The sequence below is a fragment of the Poecilia mexicana genome, unplaced genomic scaffold (assembly GCF_051168715.1).
Source record: "Poecilia mexicana isolate PSO_F unplaced genomic scaffold, ASM5116871v1 scaffold_13, whole genome shotgun sequence".
Classification (NCBI taxonomy): Eukaryota; Metazoa; Chordata; class Actinopteri; order Cyprinodontiformes; family Poeciliidae; genus Poecilia; species Poecilia mexicana.
In genome coordinates this window covers 28,465,321-28,487,437 of record NW_028263382.1, presented here as the reverse complement: position 1 = coordinate 28,487,437, position 22,117 = coordinate 28,465,321, and the positions used below count along the sequence as shown (strand labels likewise).

Sequence of the window (22,117 nt, the reverse complement as noted above, 5' to 3'; positions counted from 1 at the left end):
AGAATCAAGTTTTTACAAACAAAGTTCACGTGAGTATTAACAGATGATCATAATTCAACTGTTGAGTTTGCTGTGGAAATTCTCAAAGCGGCAGTGCCATCTAGTGGCGCTACGTGGAGACGCATCTATTACCAACACGCCTGCCTACACATGAACCCGGTGAACCGACTGGACAAACCCAGGAAGCTTAACACAAATGTTTTGGATTATGGTTACCGAACCAATTCTATGATTAACGTGAGAAAAAACTGCAACACAAAGCATCTCTAATGGAAAACCAAGTTGTGCAAACCTAAATCCCAAAGCATGTAAGATCTGGTTGAAGCATGTTGAAATGTGTTTCCTTAACCAACTGGGTCCAAATTAGATCCCATCAAAAAGGCCCCGACACCCTGGTTCAGCTAAATGAGGCACATGTTTCTATCTCAATTAAAATCTGTGCTCCAAACGAGAAGCTTCGCCGGCCAAGACGGACTGATGCGTCATGCATGGAGTTATCTCAAATAGCATTTTAATGAACAACACAATCGGAGCGAGGCCTCCGAGGGCCCCGAGAAGATTAAAAACAAGTCTGCAACATATTAGGCTAATACAATTAAAAATCAATTACGCTCGTTATTTTCGCAAAAATAAATAAACAAAGAACTCCTGTGAAATGATGATCGTGCACCGCAGCACTTTTATTGGCTGCATCGATCACCATAAATGTTTCAGCAATAAAAGTCTTTTTTTTTTTTTTTTTAAATCACATCAGCATCGGTGCTGAATGATCAAAATGGTTTGTGTTAATCCACAATCCACGTGCATATATACCATATGTATACCACTGCTTACTGCTTATATATTCACCATAGTTATAGTTGTATATACTGTAGTCTGAATATTGCATCAATATTGTATTTTTAATAATGCTGCATCATATGTATATTACTGCTTGTACATTCACCACAATCATAGTTTGTAGGTATTTAGTCTGAACATTTGCACTAATACTGTATATTATAATACTGTATACTGTACTTGGGACATGTGCAATGACAATAAAGTTGAATCTAACTAATTTTCATTTAATATTAGTAAAAAAACCAAAACAAAAGCTGTTTGACCATCCGAAACTGAACTGTGACAAAAAAGGGGAGGTGGGGGGGGGACTGAGGAATTTTGTGAGGAACAAAATACCCAGCATAAAGTCAAAGTATGGCTAAGGCAGAAATTGGCATAACTATAATTGAGCTTTAGATTTCACAATTCTCTCATTTAAAAGTCTCTCGTTTAAAATGAATGAACCTCAGGTGTTGATTTTGCTGTTCTTTTATTAACAGAATAACATAAATAACATGAATATGATCGTAAAAAGCAGTGTAACATATTAAATGTACATAGAGTACAAATACTGTAAAGTTTAAAATGTACAAATTACGATATGTGAATATGCAGTTTTCTAAGCAAACATTTCTTTAAATCAATGTGTTTTAGTTTGAATATATGTATATATTTTTTTCAACTTATTTGGATTTTTACACATTCAATTTGAGGCAAGAAAATAATATAACTTAAACAAGCTTTTTAAAATGCGTAAATGCATGAAACTCTACTTGATTTAAACTTTATAAAGTTTAAATTTTCCACCAAAATTAAAAAAAAAAAAAGTTCCAATTAAATATCAATTTAATGACAAACTGCTACAAGCCAAGTTGATGAAATGACTCCAAAACAATTTGCATCAGTTGTAAATTTTATTACATTTTTCAAATTCATAACAGCAAGAATATATAGCAATACAGGCCCCATGAAAAAACAACAACAAAACAAACAGAAAAAAAACTTTTTCTCATAACACCACACAACCTGTAAAGTTGAAACATCACTCCAAAGGTTCTATTAAATACTCTACACTTCTTCTTGATTTAGTGCATGATGTCATCAGTAACACCAAGGCATACACGCTTTTCTGTCAACTCCAAAAAAAAAAGAGAAAAAAGAAAAAAGTACAGCGCCCCGCCCGTCTGTGAAGCTCCTTCCTTATTTCGTTCTGATGATTGAAGTTTTATGGCTTAAGACTGTTGCAACCTTTGCACATCGTTCCCTGTGAGCGCCTTTCCTTTCCCAAACGAGGCGGCCAGCATGCAAACGCAAAGCATTCCTCCAGGGGGCCTGGAACAGTAAAACAAGCAGAAACAAACTGCGGCAGAGGACAGGATACATCATCTTAGCACTACGAGCAGAAAGAACAAACATACAAATCATAAAAAGAAAAACAAAAAGTTTACATTATATCATAAATATAAGAACAGTGTGCTTGTGGAAGAGGAAGGACGACGCGAATGTTCAGAGCAAACGTTAAATATTCAAACGGAGCACGATTCAGTGTGCGTGGTTAACACTGATCAGTGTGACTTGCTTGACTTACCAGACCTTTTTTTTTGTTCTGGATTTGTAAATATATTTATTTTATAAGAAAGTAAAAAAACAAATCTTTTTGGAAAATTTAAAAGAGATCGACACTCGTCTTTTCAAACCGACTGCATGATAAATTTATGAACTACGGCTCGGTTTGGGCGCGAACATCAACACTGCAAACGTTCAACAGATTCCAGAAGATGAAACTTGTGGGAACAAGAAAGTCTGAGGTTTTGAGTAAAGCGGCTGCAGGGATGAGTCGTCTGTCATCTGGTGTTCAAGGTGAACGGAAGATGAGGGCAGATGCCTAAACGGATCACAGACTCACTCTGCGTTCTGTAAAGTCAGTAAAATTCCTGCAGAAATAGAAATTTTTATAACTTTTTTCTTTTCTTTTTGCATTTTTGTTACTGTGATACTGATATCTTTATTTTGTCTCGTTTGAGCTCGCAGAAGTCTACAAATTCAACTGTTCTGACTTAAATAGTAACAATTTACCCAAAGACGTACATCTGAGATGCACTTTCCGACAAAACGAGACACTTGGAGGTGGGATTTCACAAAACGTAAAGTGCGCATCTGTACACGGCGTTCTGCTGCAAGGATGTGTGGAATGTCAGGAGAACAACGTCCTGTCAAAAGGATCGGACTTGTTGACAAAAAAATAAGTAAAAAAAGTCCCTTTCTAATGGAAGTATATAGAATAGATAGATATCTTCTTTTTGGCAACACGTGAATCTGATGAAGCGAGGATCTGTACTTTAGACACTTTATAAGTTTTTTTTATTTGTTGCATCCTTTATTAGTGTCCTGCTTCCTGTTACTACATAAACTCCATACTAGACTATCCATCAAGTTTTTTTTTTTCCAAATTTCCTGGTCGGATTCCAGTTTGCTAGGTCTCAAAACTGTCCATTTTCTATGAAAATGTCCCTACTTGTGGGACAAATCGCCATATTACTTTTCACTCTCTGAGTCTATTTTCAGAAAGAGGACTTGCTAATGACATCGTCGTTCACAGCAGAAAAAAAAAACAAAAATGAAGAAACAAAACATTAGACCTCTAGAGCTAAAGTCGCTGCCCAGTTGTTCGCCACCATCAGGGCAAAAACAAAAATATTCAAATGACTGCATGACATGAAGAAATAACAAACAATTAAAAGTAGAAGTTAAAGGCATCGATTGGCAATTGAAGAAATAATTTGACATCAGTGTTTTAATGATGCAGTTCTCCGAAGCCGTTGCAAAAAAAAAAAAAAAAGTACAAATTATAAAATTTTCTTTGAAATGAACTAAGTTTAACCCGAGTTTAAACTTTTTGTGAACTGCCATCGGGGACAGAGTGCAAAGCAGAAAGTACCGATACATTATCATAAAATTTGCAGACTTGGGACATTTCTCGTTCATTTAATGGAGGAAAGCTTTTTTTTTGACCAGACCAGAAATCCTTGGTTTTATTTAATCCAAGGACGAAGCACAGACATAAAAAGGATAAAGAATCCATTTGCAATAATTATAAGGTATTTAGAATACGAGGAAAGCCTTACTGATAGACTCTGACGTCGCCCTGACATTTCTTGTTCAATCCGTTCCATCGACCACAAGCACAGCTGACACAAACGGAAACAAAAATTACTCTTATAGCTATGGTGTTTGTGTTGCATGTATTTTATCTCCCCAAGTGGTGAAACCTTAGTGAGTACAGTCTCTGAAAACCTTTTTTTTTTTTTTTAAATAAAACACTACTCTATGTTTTTGTATTTTATATATATATTTTACTCCATTACATTGATAGGATATTGTATACTGTAAATACATCTTTCTGTGTAAATGAGTTCTTAATCAATATTATTGTGTTGTGAAGTTTATTATTATCGTTTTTTTTTGTTTTTTTTTTCTCCGTCACTGTATTATATGTATTTCCGTTGACATGCATTCCACTCTGAGTAAAGGTAAAACAGACAGAACATGTTGTGGTAGGTGGGGCCTGGGATGGGGGCTGGGTGGAGGGGCGAGGGGGGCGGTCATGGCGCTGACTCGTCGATACAGACGGGTTAAGGGAAACCAGACGAACCCCCTCCCCCACCTCCGGACCCCCGTCAGGCTCTGACGTCGCAGGACGGCCGTGGACGCCTCCTTCCAGAAGTTTTATCGGGCAAACTACAAGCTGCTGACAAAAAAGAGGGAGCAACACTTGGCCTTTTATTTTATTTTATTTTTTTTTTTTATTATCATTATCAAGGTTTCCCCCAGAAAACATGGTGGTTGGGTGGCTTGGCAGTCGTTCATCCAGCCGCCCGTTCGTGTTTTTGAGTTAAAAATGTTTAAAGTTTGCAGGAAATTGGAAAAGATGACTTGATAATTATGTTATTGGATGATTGGAAGATTAATATCTGAACACCAACTACAAAGTCTTAAAAAAATGCAAACATTTAAAAAAAAAAACTTGAATAGATAAGCAATGCTAAGCCTGGTGGGGGCACAAGTAAAGCCCAGTGGCCCGCCAGGCCTGTAATACACTGGGGGAAACCCTGATTATTATTATTATTGTTATTTTTTCCAAAAAGAGGCAAGAGAGTGAGAACTCAGCGCCCTCTAAATGCAAGCGATTTTTGTTCAGCCTTTCAAAAAGAATCATTTTTTTTCTTTTTTGTTGTTTTTTTTGTTGTCCTAGCAAAATTCCCTGTCATCGTTTTTCTTTTTTATTCAAAATAAGATCTCAATATACACGATACTCTCTATTTTTATTTATTTACTTTTTTTTGACTATGTACAGAAGTGCAAAAAAGTCAACCTTTATTACCTCTTTATCGCCACGGTCCCCCCGACCTTCCCGTCTCCCTCCCCCCCGTTGTTTGCGGTTGGCAAAGTTGGAGACGAGCGCGTTGGACCGCCGCTCGCCAAGTTCACCTTCGCCCTGCCGGCTACGCCTGTAAAAGTGATTAAATATGCAGCTTGTTTTCCAACATGGCCCAATTTCCAGGGAGAGTAGAAATATTTAAACAATAGTTAATATTTGAAATGGATACAGTAGAAAATATCATCTTTACTCTAAACATCTATGAACTAGACTTTTCGATAACACCTTTTTTTTTCTTCTTTTTTTTAACGCTTATAGGACTAGGTACAAACCTTACAGTCGTTAAAATATTAGTCAGTTATTGATGAACGTTGCCACAGTGACAACTCAGCCTCTCTTGTTTCTATTGTGTCAACACTGTTATATACTCATATAAAACATCTTTGTTCAAAGAACACACACAACAACAAAAAAAAGTCGAGAGAAATGAACAAAAACTGCATACGCTTCGACAATACGCATAACGTAGAAAATATCGAGCTTACAATCGTAACCGTACTAAAAGAAACAAAAAAAAAAATAGAGACACTACGTGGAATTTTCGGGAAAAACTCTGGATAGGAGGACACACGCAGAAACACGCAGAAACACACACACACGCACACTGTACCTAATATACTCATTATTATAAAGATAAATATCATCAACAAAACTAAAAATTAAGAACTAATATCAAAGTATTTTCCAAACAACATGAGCACTCCTTGTCTCAGAAGGAGAGAGAGGGTTAGGAGAACACGAGCATGACAGCCACGTGGTGTTCTGTGTGTGTTGCATTATGGCGTGGATTAGGCAGCTGCATGGTTCAAAATGGCGTGTTGCATTGTGCTGACCCGATGGTACATTCTAAGGCTTTGGATGAGTAATACAATCAGGTTTCATTTTCTTGCCGCTTTTAAGCCGTCCTTGTCCGTCAATTAAAATATGCCTGAAGAACACCCAAACAACCACGAGAGAAACAAAACAAAACAAACAAGCAGTTTCAGAGATCTACTCTAAACACCCGAACCTTCTTTGGGCTGGGCGTCCTGATGAAGTCAGCCCGTCTAGTCTACTCATTACAACAGTGACACAAAAAGACTTTGGCTGACTATCCGGAAAAACAGTTCTCAGGTATTAAAAAAAAAAACACTTTTAAATATGTCGGACCATATATATACACGCGCGCACTACACCGACTTTTCTTCTACGCTCTGTCTTAGAATATGCATAACCATGTATAAGAAAAACGACTTATGTTCTTTAGTTTTTTTTTCTTTTTGTTTTTTTTAAAGAAAACAAACATCATCAAACCTCCACCGGCAGACTCTTCTTTACAGATTTCCGTTTGGCCTCACAGCAGTTATTTCATTGTTTTCGTCTTTATCCCAGAGAGAGATTCTTTGGTCTCTCGCTCAGGCCTGCATGCAACTTGCGCTACCTTGAAAAAAGCATTATTATTCAACTGAACTTTTTCACATTTCGCTACACGACTACCACAAAAACTTCAGAGTGCTTAAATTAAATTTGCTCTGTCACGCACCAACACAAAGTAGCGCAGAAAAATTTGGCGTGTGTGTGAAGTCCAAAACTTTGACGACCTCGAGGTTTCTCCGGCGGCTTTCGGAAAGTCGCCTGCTTGCAAAATGTTGTATGAAGCGTTTGTGGCAGAACTCCCAACACTTCGTACAAACCTGAACACGCCGTCCCAACGATGAGACCATGATGCTGGCGGCACTTAGCGGGGAGGCTTTTCTCTAGTGGAACAGGAAGGCCAATCCGAGGTCACAAGAAAATGGATGAAAGTAAACAAGAAACCAGGAGAACGACTCAATTCGTGCGTTACGACGCCTTACATCTAAATCTAACTGAGAACATGAGGTTATTTCACAGTTGTGCCATTTTAGAGCAAAGAATTGGCAAAAGGTTTCAGTCTTTATATGCGCAACAAAACAACTGCAGAAAAAAAAAATGATGCGCTACTTTGTGTTGGTCTGTCACAAAAGAAGAATAAGCGACACATTTGAGTTTGTAGTTGCAGAGTGAAAAAATGTGAAAAACATGCTGGCACAGAAAGACAGATCGTTGTGGGTGCAGGTCCAACAGCTGACAGATATTAAAGAATATAGTAAAAACAAAAAATGTAAAAAAGTTTCAATCAGTAGAATATTCGGGGTGCAATAATCAGCGGCGCTTAGCGGGAATTCCAGCTAACGACAGGTCATGTGGCTGGACGCAACATGCTGTCCTGAAAAAAAAACAAAAAAACCCCCTAAAACAGACATGTATGAATTAAAGGGAATTGTTGAGTTTAAAACTTTGTAACACTGCTTGAGTACAATTCCTGTATATTTTGAGATGCATGGCACTTTACAGGGACTCCTGCAAGGTTAAAGACGTGTGCTTGAGAGATAAAAAGGTAGGCTACAAAGGTTTGCAAGACACATCACAGACATTCAGCTGCTTTCTTGCTCAGGAAAATTCCCTCATCACTGTTAGAAGAACAGAACCAGAGAAGAACAGAAAAAAAAATAAAGAAAATCATTGTGCATGCATATGTGGTTCAGTCAGATTATCTGTTCCTTTACCTTTAACTGAGATACAAGGTGCACCTTGGTGTAAACAAATGAACACATTGACATTCGAAAAACCAACAACCGATAAACAAAACAAGACAACGCAAGACGTGATTCTTGGTCAGCGGACGTACCGATTCAGTCCTGACGACTGCTCCCCCAACCCCACATGAACCTCGTGTCGACATTCAAAATGTGTCTGGTGAATAAAGGTTAGTCGCCTCTGCAAAACGAGAGGCAAGTCTTGAAATACAAATGACGCTCTTCTAATTCTTCTTCCGTTTTTTGTTTTTTTTTTTGTTTTCGTTTTTGTCTGTCGTTGTGTGAAACTGTGCATGAACTTCACATGAGAACCTCTCTAGCGAGTTGCTCCTTCTACGCTAACATGCAGATGTTATTCCAAACCGGCTCGGCTCTCGCTGTTACTTGTATGAAGGTTGACTGTTAATCTTGGACTTGACACCAGCACGCTCCACCTCCAGTTCCATCTGGACAGGTTAAAAGAAAAAAAAACAAAAAAACACAGACATTTAGATTAATATTAGTCTTCTTGTTATTATGTATTACTATACCTTTTGAATCTCTGCCTTTTTGAGCTGTGAATACTTTAACAGTCTCCATCTCTAGTCCTGTCAAAGTAAATTCCCACCCACACACGTAACATGTTCAGGTCTTAAAAACATGAGAAAAATATTATCTTAGCTATGCTAACACTGCATAACCCAAGATATTACAGTCTTTGGCATATGAATAGTCTCACTTTTTTTCTTCAAAACTTAAAATTTATTCATGAATTCATGAATTGTAACTATAAATGCTGTCAGACGTGTTCCAGCATGTTAGCATGTCTCTTTTTTTCCTCCTAGCATTAATTACATGTTTGTAATAACTTTGAGAGCTTGATTTACTTGTGTTCCCCAGGTCTGCGTCTGATTGGTGGCTCAGAGATGAGTGATTAAGAAGTTCATGTTTGAAAATGATAGATTGATCTGTTGCTGTGGAAAGTAACAGCGAGAGTTTCTCTTACTTTGTTTTGCCGAGGCTAGAGAGAACCATAACAGCTCCTGCTAACGTGAAGGCTATTATCATTTTGAAACTAGTGTTTTAGACTTTACTCATTTAAATCAACCCCTTAATTTGATGTGTGGACTAACGTTCTCTGTTCTCCAGAACATTTGATGCACGATTCCATTCTAATTACTTCCCATCAGTTTTTTTCCCCATCTTTTCATCTCAATTGAAGTTTTGATCATCTTTTGTTGATTCCAAATAAATCTTAAATCCCGAGAATCATAAAATTGCGTGGTTATTCTTTTCGTGTGACAGAAGGAGCTGAGGAGATCAGAGGATCTTATAAGGGTTTATCTCTAAACATCAAAGTGGTTAAATGTAGATTAACTCTGATTAATTATAAACAATACAAGTCTAGACGCAATATAGCAATGATGATTTTTTTTATAAGAAGAAAATTTGTTTGTGCAGTAATAAAAAAAGTCACTTTTTGTGAATCCTACACTGTTTAATTTCAAGTTAAAAAAACAACAAAAAAAACATCAGACACATTTCCAGAACAAAAATGAGTGCAATATTTTGCTAACTTTTTTTTAAAAAAGAAAAAGTTTTCCATAAATTTAAGTTCTGGAAGAAGTTGGATTGAAACCTGCTCTCTATTGGGAGGGATGTTTGTATTTTTGAACAGAATCCTGCTGAAGGACCCGATCAAAATCAGTTTTCCTGACAAGTGGCACCACGTTATTATTTCAAACCTGAGGTTTCACAAAGTTCCCAGAGCTTATAGAAGAGAAGCAGGCCGACTGCTTAAAGGTTTCTTCACCATAGTTGATGCAGTGGCGTTTGATCCAGTGGAGCACGGTGAGATCGCTAAAAGGCTAAACCCCACCCACGTCTTCAAGCTCTTTGTTTCTGTGGAGTAAAATTTATTTTCTTCAGCTTCTCAGAGAGCTGTCTGCCACGATGAACTTGCAGTGACCGGAATGAGAAAGCTTGAGAGCGATGGCACCAAATTTAACACACCTGCTCCCCATTCACTCCTGACACCTTTTAACGCAAACGAGTGACGTGACGGCGGGGAGAGAAAATGTCTAATTGGGCCCAGTTTGGGCATTTTCACTGTGTGCTCACTTTTGTCACTCATGATTTAGACCTTACAGGGCGTGGGCTGAGTTATTTTGAGGGAACTGAAAATTAACGCTGTTACACAAGCTGTAAACTCATTACATTGTACAAGTCATATTTTCACCATGAAATATGATAAAATATTTTATTTCCCACTTTTGTTAAATAGTCCAACCTGGATTTTGTTTGCCACAGAAAACCTAATTCTTTGCCTCATTTGACCAAATTATTCTCTCCCAGTTCCTTTACTACAGACAGACGCCGATAAGTGTGGACAACAATTTCTATCGTTTTCCTAAACATTTAACTCCAGTGAACCGTCTACGTTGCGTTGAAATGGTTTTTGACAGGAACTGTGCAAGACACTCCAACAGGAAGAAGTACATACTGTTCTGACAGAGACTCCTACATCTGGGTCACATACTTGTGACTAGTCAGATGGTCCGCAGATATTATTGGAATCTGACAGAGAGGGGAGAAGAGAAAACGGGAAGACAAGGAAAAACAGAGAGAGTTAGCGAATGGACCGAACAAAACGAGGACAAACAGCACTTCATGTGAAAGACGAGTAGAAACAAAACCACAGACAACTAGCAAAAGATCAGAGACGAGCCTTTGTTTTTTTCTTATTTATGAGGAAGCGCAACAGAATCACATCATTTAAAGGAAAACAGAAAAAGCCTGAGCCGATTTGAAAAACATAAGAAATAAAAGTAATAATGTGAAAGAAAGTGAGAGGAGGCAGGAAGAGGAGCAAACCTGGTTGGCTGTTGCTGTTGCAAAGGGAACACTTGTGGCAGGTGTGGTGGCTGCAGACACAGTGGCTGGAGAAGCACCGTGCATCATGGGTACTTAAAGGAAAGATCACACAGGCAAGATGAACCACACGAGATTTAAAGCTTTTCATGCTCTGTACCTCATTTTCATGTCTGTGTTCGGACTGCTAATAAACATGAGAGAAGTCTCCAGTTTTTTTTTGTTATTTTTTTTGCAAAGCAGCTGCAAGTCTTAAATTTCTCGTTTGGTGAGTGAATTTAAACATCTGCTACTGAGCTTAGCTTGGTCAGAAACACGGACTATAGATTGGCAAACAAAGGGTGAGAGGATGTTGTCCAAGTCACTTTATTCATGCATATTTCCACTCTCAGTCAGGCTGGAATCACAAACGGATCTTTTCATTAAATCCGTTAAAGTAAGCCCTCCATGGCTGCGCCGAGAACAACAATCTTCAGTGCAGACGTGCTGACTTAAGGAAAACTCAGCGTTTTTTTTGTTTTTTTTTTAAAGGGCAGTGAGGCGTGTAAAAATGAAGAATCAGAAAGATGCAACCTTTTCTTCTACTGCAGCATCCTGGCTGATCATCCAGACTGGCTATTCTGCTCCTTCTCCATCACATACTTTTGACATTTTAGTTATTTTGTTTTTTAACTGAATTTTTCTATTATTTGGAGCTATGTATCAATGTTTGCACCCACCTGGGACATTTTGGTAGAACTGATGGAGATGTAAAGTTGCTCTTTGTTATCCATGTGAGGTTGAAACTGTTATTTAAAATGCTAGATTTTTACTTCCTTTCTTTAATGTCAGCGTCTAAATAAGTTAATATATTAAGTTGCTAAAGATCTCACACGCACAGCAGGATATTGCCTCGGCTTCTACTCTGAATAATTAAAGAGCAGTCGCTGCAGAAAGATGAGAGAGGGAGATATATTGAATGCTGTTTAATTATGGCTCTCAAAATCGGATCAAATCTGCATTAGCAGTTACTGAGGTTTACAGAAACCGAAGATTTGAAGTCGTCCACAAATCTTTGAGCAGTGCGTCGCTGCAACCAGGTTCTCCTAAATGCTAGTGAGTTGCTATTTTACGTCTTGAACAACATAAAGTTCAAAACTTAGTATTTAGAATACACTAAAGTTCATCCAGCTGCTAAAATGTTAAGTGCCAAATAAAGAAATCTCAAATTATTGTTGTAGCAAATTTAGTTCCCTCTAATATTTCTGTTGCAAATACAAATTCTCTCATGTTTAAGTGGCTTTTTACAGCCTGACGGTAAAATGAAGTACTGCAGAGGTTAGAGCGCTTCAGATGGAGACATAATGCAGCAGGGGAATTAAAACTGCAACAAGCATTAGGTGACTCACAGAGCTAAAAAGAATAGAAATGTATTTCTTAAGGACGTACTGCAGCAGTACAGTAAAACTTCCAATTGATATATATATAAAAAAACCTAAACTTTAATTTACAGTTTTGCAATTCACGCCGAAGCTGCCGTAAAGAGACTGTAACGTCAGTCAAAGGTTTTGCAGGGTGAAGAATGTGCTCAAAATCACAGGATGACTTAAAAGTGACAGGAGAGACCACAAAGGACTCAAACATGATTAGTAAGGAAAGCTGGCACCTACCAACACTTGTTGCAGGTGTCATGCACAAAATCGAGCCTGCCCATCATGCATTGCAACAGGGATCGGAGTGAATGGGAGGGGAGTGTGGGGAGGGAGGGGAGAAGACATCAAAGAAAAAAATAAATAAATTTTAGAATCACACATCACCAGATTTGACCTGGACATGAACAAATCACACTCACGGTGGGTTAAACGGCCAGGCTGAATCGAATTGCTCCAGCCGACCATTGATACTGATTATCAGGAATAACAGCGTACATAACAGCCTGAATTTGCCGGTCCATTAAATTAAAATTAAATACTAGCAGTGGCCTCGTTTCACCAGCGGCCTCACAGCAACTGTTTGCACCATGAAATATTTGAGTGACCTCCTTTTTTGAATCCCCTAAGTGCGCTGTGGTGACCTGACAGCCCAGTGTGAGACATACGAGGAACTGCTGGGAATCGATGGCGAGCTATTCTTAGGCTGTCAGATGAGAACTCTGGCCACACTGTAAGATGACTCTGCAATGTCTAGAGATGTACTCTGCAACAAGGCTGTCCTTGTGTGTGCGTGTGTGTTTGATTATACCACACTCTTTAGGTGGAGGGTGCATCCTTCTTATTTTTGATGATCCAGTAAGATCCTGTCTGTCAAATGTCAACATCTGTTTAACTAAGCTAGAAGCCAATTAGGTGCCCTGATTGTCTGATCACTTGTTTTTTTTTTGTTTTGTTTTGTTTGCAACAGAAAGCAATTTGTAAAGAAGATGATACATCACTTGCTTGGTTTGGCCTAAAATAGCCTCCAGAGCAAATGTTTGTCAATCTGCCACAAAACTTAAATGCATGCTGTGTCTAAATATTGACTTGCAAAGGCATTCATACCCCTTGAACTTATTCTAATTTTCGCAACCGAGAACTGCATTTTGTCACTGAAACCTTTTCATTTTTATATCCCCACATCAGATCCACTGCTCCCAGTCGCACCTAATTCACAAATAGACTCGATCTCTATTTGATCTCAGAGGTTTGATGGAGAACATGAGTAAACAAGCAGCATCACTAAGGAAGGCACCAGGCAGGTCTTTGAACATCTAGCACTATTCAGTTAATTCCCCACAGAGAGACAATTAGTGTTATTTCTATTCTATTCTGTTTGATTACATTCTACTATCCCTCAACAAAACAAGAACGGCACAACTGCAAACCTACCAAGAGAAGACATGAATGTCCACCTAAATTGGACAGAGTGTGGCAATCAGTTAAATGACTCATGGAAACTGCAGGATCTATTGATCTATTAGTTTTACAATCCACAAATTCATTCACCAAAAGGCGTCAAGATGAAAAAAAAACACTGTTGAAATAAAGCCGTAAGAACTCCCAGCTTGTAAAACCATAGAAAACCGATGTCCTTCTGAGCTCTTCATTGATCGGGTAAAATACGGATATCGTCATGGTGACCTTTGCCGCATGTCTTTCCTTTCTCTTATTTTCCTACTTTTGTGTCATAGGACTTTCAAATAAAGGCCTCCAGAGCCAAAAAAAAAAAGAAAAAAAAAAAAGAAAAGAAAATTCCCAAAATGAAAACCTGTTGGAAGCAGAAAACCAGTCGGGGCTTTAGTGAAGGTTCACCTGCTGGCTGGAGATTGACCCAAAACAATGAAACGCTTTATACCAACACATATTTATTTATTTTCTATCGAATGGCTCAGGCCAAGTCCTGACTTGAACCTCACTGTTCATCTGTGCCACAACTTGAAAAATCAATGCTCTCTCTATTAAATCTGACTGAGCTCTGGATCCAAAAAGGTCAAATAGTTCCAGTCTGGCTTTTCACCTTTTTTTTTTACTCCATTTCCTCATTTTCATTCCACTTCACAACAATTCACTAGTTTGTGTTGGTCTTACAAATTGAGGTTTCTGAATATGACATGAATACATTTGAAAAAAAAAGTTCAAGGTGTGTGAATACGTGGCTAAAGCACCATATGCAGTAAAGATCATGCAAGTTGTTTAGCATGACACTGACACACACAAAAAACACACATTCAGCCATTCTTTAGTGATGCTAAAACATACATCCAGGAGTGATTGGGCAGCCTGCATTATGACAATATTTAAATATATATATATATATATAAAAAAACAAAACAAGGTCCTACCTGATGGTATGAAGGCAGCCTGCTGCTGAAACTGCATGTTGGCCAGGGCCTGTTGGTACTGGAAAACGCCAGCATTGAACATAGTGTTGGCACCGTTGGCTTTTTCAAGTGCAGGTCTCTTTGGTAAAGGAGGCAAGACGGGAGGGAGCCCCTGATCAGGGGGACGACACCAGAAGAAAGGGACGGGAGAGGAGAGAGGAAAACAAAGAGTGGCGACAGCGAGAGTCAGATGAGAGAGAAGAGAACTCCAATTAGAAAGCAAAGTTTTCACCTTGCTACAGATAATACAAATAAAACCAATTAGCAGCGGGCTGCATTAAAGTTAGAGCAGCACGTGATGTGGTGCTATCGAGCTAGATCAGCAACACTGGCAATAAACATAGCTACATGACTGGTACTAAACAGCTTCTAAAGGATAAGACATCACAATTTTATTAAAAAAATATATGGACAATGATAGTACAAGATCTAGTTCTCATCATCGGTCAGTGAAGAGAAATAAAATATTTAGCGTGGGGCATGTTAATATTGTTATGACATCTTTCTCAACAATTATTCATGCAAAATAAAAAATAACACCAACATGCAAAGACTACCAAGACACTAATAAAGACCGCAACTGAAGGCTCACCAAAAGGCGATGAACTAAATTCTGAGTTTTCATTTGTGAATCAAATAATTTCTGGTGTTTTGAACTTAATTTCTGGAGCGAGAAAGTTCTCTGTAAACAGAATCGAGGCGTCTCATGAGTTCATCGCCAATCGGCGCTCCCGCAGTTTCATCAGTCAATGACATGTGTAACACCATGGCGACATGCCAGGCTAAAAGGTGAAAGGTCATAGTACCAGGTCAAAAGTTGCGTCGAGGGGTCGCTTCAGCGATTTGACAGCCGACTGAGTCTTAATTAGCAGGCAGCGAGCGCGTGATGCGGCAATGGGCCAATGGGGTTCAAGCGCAATAACATAAACCAGCAAGCGAAAGGGCATCATGGGGATGAGGGGGGGCAGCAGTGCAGTGTGGGTCGGAAAACAAACAAACAAACAAACAAACAAAATAAACAAATCATTTGAATGCAATATACACCACTTACAAGACTACAGCATGCGCATAGGGTTACTGGAATGAACACACACCCGTTTACAGTTAGCGAGAAAATTCATGTTCGTCAATCGGAGCTGGAAAAAAGATATTCCTGTTCAGACAGGAGGATCAGCTGACCTTCTTATTTCAGTTCAATGAAGGGGAAAAGAAATACTACCAGTCACTATCAATGCAGGTTTAATCAGAACAATATTTCGATGATAGTATTTGAAGCTGAAGTTTATTGACTGGGCTTTCAGGAGACTAGAGTCGATATTTCTCTGCTTAAGCCGCAAAACCCATCAGTTATCCCTCAAAGCCGAGGCTTCCTGCTCTGATCGCTGCTCATTATTTTATATACGATGTAGCGGCATTAGGTTTAGACACGACTGTGGAAAGAAACTGTTGTATTTTATTCTGCTGAATGATAAACTCAGTACTTTATTTTTGTCTTATCGTCTCCTAACAGTGTTTCCTGTTACCCACAGAAGAGTTGTAGCTGAACACACTCTAGAAAAACACAACTTTTTTGTTTGTCTTTCACGTCTGCTTTCACAAAACCTGCAGAAAACCTTAAAATCAACAACTATGGCAGTTATTAAGTTTCCAATCATCCGTCCATCGTCAGTCAATGTGAGAGGTGAGAGGTCGAGTCAAACTCGGACAAGTCGTCATTCCATCTCAGGGTGCCGATATAAGTTTATTTTGATGCAGGACTTACTCTCATTTTGCATCATGGTTGTATTTTTCTAAATCTTTCAGTGTGAGATTTTTCATCTGTCTTTTATACATCTTTATGGGTGCCCATAAGAGTGGTTGGCGGCGTTCATTTTTAATTTACGGCCTTGTGACACATTATCTGCCAACGAGGTTCTTGTACCAATGACAATCTATTTGATCTTATGCTCTAATCTTAATTAGGTACTTCAATGTCTTATTTACTGCAACGTATTAAACCTTATTAAGCCACTGGAGGTTATTTACTGGCAACTTTAATCTGTGAGTTTTACATGGTTGGCCCTATTGGTGCTTTACATAACCTGCAGCCGCATTGGTGTCTGTGATTTTGAATTTTAAATGAAAGCTTCATAACATATATAACATGTATAACATTTATACAGTAAACAAGTTGTATTTATTTTTTCTTAATTGGTGTAAAAGTCTAAGTTTCCAAGGCACAGAATTTGGGGTTGTTACTATGTGTAATCGTCAAACTTCCAAGTAATAAAGTCTCTGAATATTTCACTCTTTCCCTAACAATCTATATACGAGTCTCACTTTCTACTCTTCTTTTTTCTTTCTTTCGATGATTAAACAGCAGTAAACACAATATGGTTTTTCTTTTAGGCATATGCAGGAACATCTCAGCACGAGAGCTAATCCTCCTCTCTGGATTTACCTGCACAATGTCATTACAGCACTGAGCTAAGCAAAACTTCATTGTGTGTCCCTAGAGGAAGCGATCTCTGCATTGCAGAAACTACACCAATTTGAGCAGTAGTCTCCACACAGTTGTCCTCTCAGCAAAAAAAAAATGTTAGCACAGGCTAACTATTGACTGTGAGCAGCAAAATACACGGCTAATGAAGCAGCAGAACAAGGGCGAGTGAAGAGAGGAGCAGAAGGCTCAGTCACATGCTAGCACAGTCAAGTAAGCATGTGTGTCTTTAATTGCATAGTGAGTTATAGTTGTACACTGCAGATATAATGGAGAATTTCATGCGTAGGACAGAAACATCTTCCTCTGCACATAACAGGTTCGTTGGCATGTTTTGATTGCTCCGAATCAGGAATGAGCTGGGAATAGCTCTCTGAATTTATCTCTTCCATGCATTGTCAGACAGATACCTACCAAGGCTGCGGCGGCCGCGGCCTGGTTGACTTGGTGCTGGGCGGCTTTGATTTTGGCCTGCAGGTGAGCCGGGGGGTGAAAGTACTTGCACTTCTCCCTCGAGCAGCGGCCCTTTATGTAGTCCATGCACACAGTGACTGTGTTGTCGTTTGTGTCAATCATAGTGCTGTCTGACGGATGGGCAAAGCGGCAATCGTTCTCCCCTCGAGTGCAGTTGCCTCGCTGGTATTCCCGGCAAACCTGGGCGACAAACAGAACAGGGAACATTTACACCGTCCTTAGACGTTAACATCGGGACGGGACAAGATGGAAGTGATTGAGCTGCTGCTCCGTTTACAGTGCCTTGCCAAAGGGTTCACGTTTGTTGTAAACAACAGGTGCTCTCACCTGTTGTTTACAGGTACTCAGTTGTGTTGTGGTGTGGACTTGATTGATGATTTGACCTAAACCACTTCCTCGTATGTCTGGCTGTATGTTTAGGGTCTTTGTCTTGTCTCAGGTCTTTCAAGTTCCGGTGGTCTTTTAAAAAAAAATCATTACTTCCCTCATCTTTACATGAACTTTTCCAGTGTACCTGTCCTTGCAGCAGAACAGCATGCCCACTAGGGGAGAGGCATGCTCAGGGATCAGAAAGTTACTTTTTAATTTGATCTGAACGGGGATCTCCTCCCACTCTGTAGTGTCCGTCCTACCAGATTCATTCAGAGCACAACAAACAGCTTTCCTGTCAACGGATAACTCTCCCACGTGAGCTGCACACTCCTCTGTAACAATGACTTCTTTGTTGCTTCCTGATTAGAAATGTCCTAGTTGACCTGCGAGTTTATGTGGACATCCGTTTCTCTGTGACTTTGGAGTCATCTCATATTCTGTGCCTTCTCAGATTGCAGATTAAACTGAGACGGATTTCTTTGTAATCTCTAACACTGCTTAGAGCTTCCTTACAACCTCAACCCTGATCTGTCTGGTGTGTTTTGTGATCTTTGTCATGCTAATTGTTCCCTAAATTTGTATAATCAAAAATTATAGAATGAACAGAGTTAAAAGAAAAACACTAAGTTGTAGTCTGTTACATGCAATTCCAATAAAATAAAATAAGAATTTGGTGGCAAAAGGACAAAATATGAAAAAAATTAGATGATCAATTTGACTTCAGAGCTTCACATGCCAGTAACCATCCAAACTTTGTGACAAACTTGTCCACTTCTGTTGATTGACATGCCGACTTGCATTTATTGAGCCTTTTTGTTGTTGTTCTCGTGATGGACAGAAGGGGGCAGCATCTCCACGACCTCGGAAGGAAGCTAAGGAGGGATGTAATTGCTTCAGTATGAAATTTACTGGCTTAAGTGAGGCCCATGGGAAATATGCGGCTGGTTAGGCTCTGGGGAGGCTTTAACTGACGCAATCACCTGAACACACATAATAAATAACACAGAGAGACGCACAAAACGTGGGCACACACACACACACACACACACGCACACAAAAAAACATTTTCTCCGGTGACTCAAAGCAATGATTGACCTTAAAGAAGCATGTCTCCACCTGGCTGTTTTTCTAAGCTGCGTTTTCACCATTAGCCCTAGCAGAGTGAACTATTTTCATGGCGGGTTGAACCAACCACCGTTTCTATGACGGCACAAGGCCTGTTTACACATCTGTTGTCTGGAAAACAACTCTGATGAGACAACCCCCGTTCACCAACACCGACTGACGTTGAAAACTGACATTACATCCGTCTTACTCCTCTTACCCTTGCTACACCTCCTTGTTTTGTTTTTTTCCTAAGTTTGTTTGTTGTTTTTTTAAGCGAGATCGCCTTGTTGTCGGGCTGATGTTGGCGGGGCAGGCAGGCAGGCGAGGGAGAACAGAAGATATTAGCAGGGCTGATGAATAAAGAGTAAGCGACTGACAGATGGCGAGTGAGGAGACAGAGGTGCCACCGAAAAAGATTAGAAGGCAAGAGACGACTAAACGATAACAGATTAGGCGTTCGGGGGCGGCAGGTGTGAGCCGGCGAGCGTCTCCTTACAGTTATGCATTAGCAGGAGTTAAATCAGTAAAACTAATTCACTCCACAAACACACAAAGGGGCCTTTAATCATATTTCTGGCCCCACGGTAGCTGTCCCTGTGGGACATTTGTGTCACCAGGGCTGCAGGTAAGGAACAAATGATTTAATGCACATGGAGATAATGATGTAGTGAAGCGGATTAGGAAGAGAAGTCTGAGAGACGACAAAGAAATATTTCTGGAGAAAACAGTCTGCAAGATTGTCTTCTAAAATTGGACCTTCTGCCAGCCACAATGAATTATCTACTGACTGGTATGAGAGGTTTTTTTTTTCCATTGGAATTTCTGGTATGTTTATTTTAGACGACACACTTTAGACTCTAAGTCAAGGCAGGCAAGTCTCTCTAAGATGTTTTTAAGAAATTCTGGTGCGAAAGTACAGAAACAGGCATGTTTTTTTCTTCTTCTTGTTTTTTTTTAAGTTAAATAAACAAGAATTATTGGCACTAGATTAAACTCATAAATACAGTGGAAAAGCTTGAATAAAGCCACATGATGGCCACAAACTTCAACACGTTTCTGTGGGTTTATCCTAATGGCACACAGCAGCACAAAACTGCAAAGTGGAAAAAATAAGTTTACCGTCATTTAAATGTGAAATTCTACCACTGTGTTTCATGGTTGGGAAAACTGGTTCAAAAATTGGTTTCCAAACTTTTTGTTAAAGATCCAAAAAGTTCCTCTGAGACAAACAGGTTCATTTTTTCCATGTCTCTTGCACTGCATGGAGAAAACTTTTAAACTCGTCTCCTGTCTTAAAACAATGGCTCATATTGACACTTTTTTTTTTTTGTGGATGACTCAACGAAATGTTTTCCTGTCAACAAATTCTCCCATCGCTGCTCTGTGCTATGTTCTTTGGTTAGCATGACGCTATTTATGCACTAATGCTCTCAAACGGATCTTTGTGTGATCTGATTTTTGCACAGCTGTTCTGAGAAATACTCAAAAGTAGATCCTGTTTACAAAATAGGTAACTTATTGAGGGATTTGATTGCATTGGATTTCATTTAGGGGTGTCAGAGTGAAGAGGACGGAACGAAAACGCATGCCACAATCCTCCAAATCAGTTTGCAAAAGAAAATGAAATCAAGTGCGGTAATTCCCTTCCAATTCACAAAACATTTAGCACTTTGTGTTGCATTTGGCTAAAAAAATTCAGATAAAATACATTTATGTGTTATGTGACAAAATGTAAAGATGTTTCAAGAGGCATTAACACTTTCCGTATTTTACCACTTTTGCCTGTGAGATACCAACGTCAAGAAAACAGTTGTAGACTCAAGTGACACCATTTTAGCCTGCAATCAAGCCTGACCACTCCTCTGTCCGTGACATCCAATCTGTGCCATTTCCTTTTCTCTTCTTGTTATCCTTGTCTGCGTTCACCTCCAACCCTCTGACGACCACAACAGGTCTGAGGATCGATTTCCGATCGCCCGCTCCATTTCTCTTTTCCCGTCATTGACCCAGTCCTCCATGTCACACGTCCCCCGCCCGTCCACCGCAATCCGGCGACTTGCTCGGCCCTTGTCGTACCCCCCTCCCCTGCCCCTGTTAATTACCCCGCCACCAAACATCACAAGTGCAAAATGCAAGCTTCCCGGCGTCCTCACACGCCTCCTGCCTGCCCTCCAACGATTTGGCCATTATTCCGCTGCGACTGTTTCCCCGAGTGCAGCTTACATAATGGATGAGATTGACTTGCCGTCCAATTAGCGAGCAAGGGGAGGGGCGGTCGTCAGGTTTCAAATGACTAATTGTTTTTCATCGAAGACGGGAAGTTTTATTTTTTTACACAGGAACACACCTTTTGTGCCGAACTACTTGAGATTTTGCCAAACACAGTCGTCTGCAGCCTGTTAATTGGAACACGTTTAATGTTTATTGAGAGATAATCTCATTAGTGTCGTCCCCCCCCCCCTTTTTGCTTAATTCTTGGCAGTGACTGAGTTATGATAATAAGGTGTAGTTACTGTGACAGAAACTGTATACAAGATGCATAATTAAAGCCTACAAACAAAAAACTGTTGAGGCAAGACTTTCCAACTCCTGCCTTTATTATTCAAAATAGGCGTCGGTTGACGTTTCAAAGCCTCGTCTGTTTTCGCAGCTTGGAAAAAAAGAGAGAGAGAAAAAAAAAATAAGATCCTTGGCGGGCGCGACGTTTACTGGAGCTTTGCTAATTTATTTCCTAATCTGGGGCTGATTTGGGACTGACAAAATAATAACGCTAATCCTTTTCATCTGTGTGATCAACAGCTTGAAATATCTGGGGTTTTTCTTTTGTTCTTTTCTTTTTGTCTTTCTCACCTCCAGTCTGTCTGTCCTCATGAGCTTCTGTGCGGCGGCGGCGGCAGCAGGTACTGGAACGCTGGGGTTGCTGGTGACCAGTACGGGCGCGCTTGGCAAGATGTCGGCGGGCATCAAGCCAGGTGACACGGGGCCAAGGTAGGGGTTAAACGCAGCGGCTGCTGCCGCTGCGGCGGCGTTGGCGTTCGTTGCAAGGCTGGGCGTGACTGAAAACATGGGCTGCACAGCACAAACACAGAAAAACAGATCAAATTAAGCAAAATCAACCAGAAACATACTTTCCAGATGTACAG

The 22,117-nt window shown here is 39.7% G+C and overlaps 1 protein-coding gene across 4 annotated transcripts in view; it reads right to left on the bottom strand.

The window, feature by feature from the left end:
• Positions 1–1,717: 1,717 nt before the first annotated feature.
• LOC106927079 (muscleblind-like protein 1) overlaps positions 1,718–22,117 on the bottom strand; it is a 71,491-nt gene continuing 51,091 nt past the window's right edge. The window contains exons 4-10 of one of the 4 annotated variants that reach the window (XM_015002396.2): positions 21,825–22,043; positions 17,436–17,675; positions 14,504–14,654; positions 12,357–12,392; positions 10,711–10,802; positions 10,340–10,413; positions 1,718–8,303 (exon numbers count right to left, since the gene is read on the bottom strand). In XM_015002396.2, coding sequence (XP_014857882.1) covers positions 10,357–10,413; positions 10,711–10,802; positions 12,357–12,392; positions 14,504–14,654; positions 17,436–17,675; positions 21,825–22,043 — 795 coding nt within the window. In that variant the 3' untranslated portion in view covers positions 1,718–8,303; positions 10,340–10,356. The remainder of the gene's footprint in view (positions 8,304–10,339; positions 10,414–10,710; positions 10,803–12,356; positions 12,393–14,503; positions 14,655–17,435; positions 17,676–21,824; positions 22,044–22,117) is intronic. The other 3 variants (XM_015002398.2, XM_088011994.1, XM_088011995.1) reach the window with 3 other exon arrangements.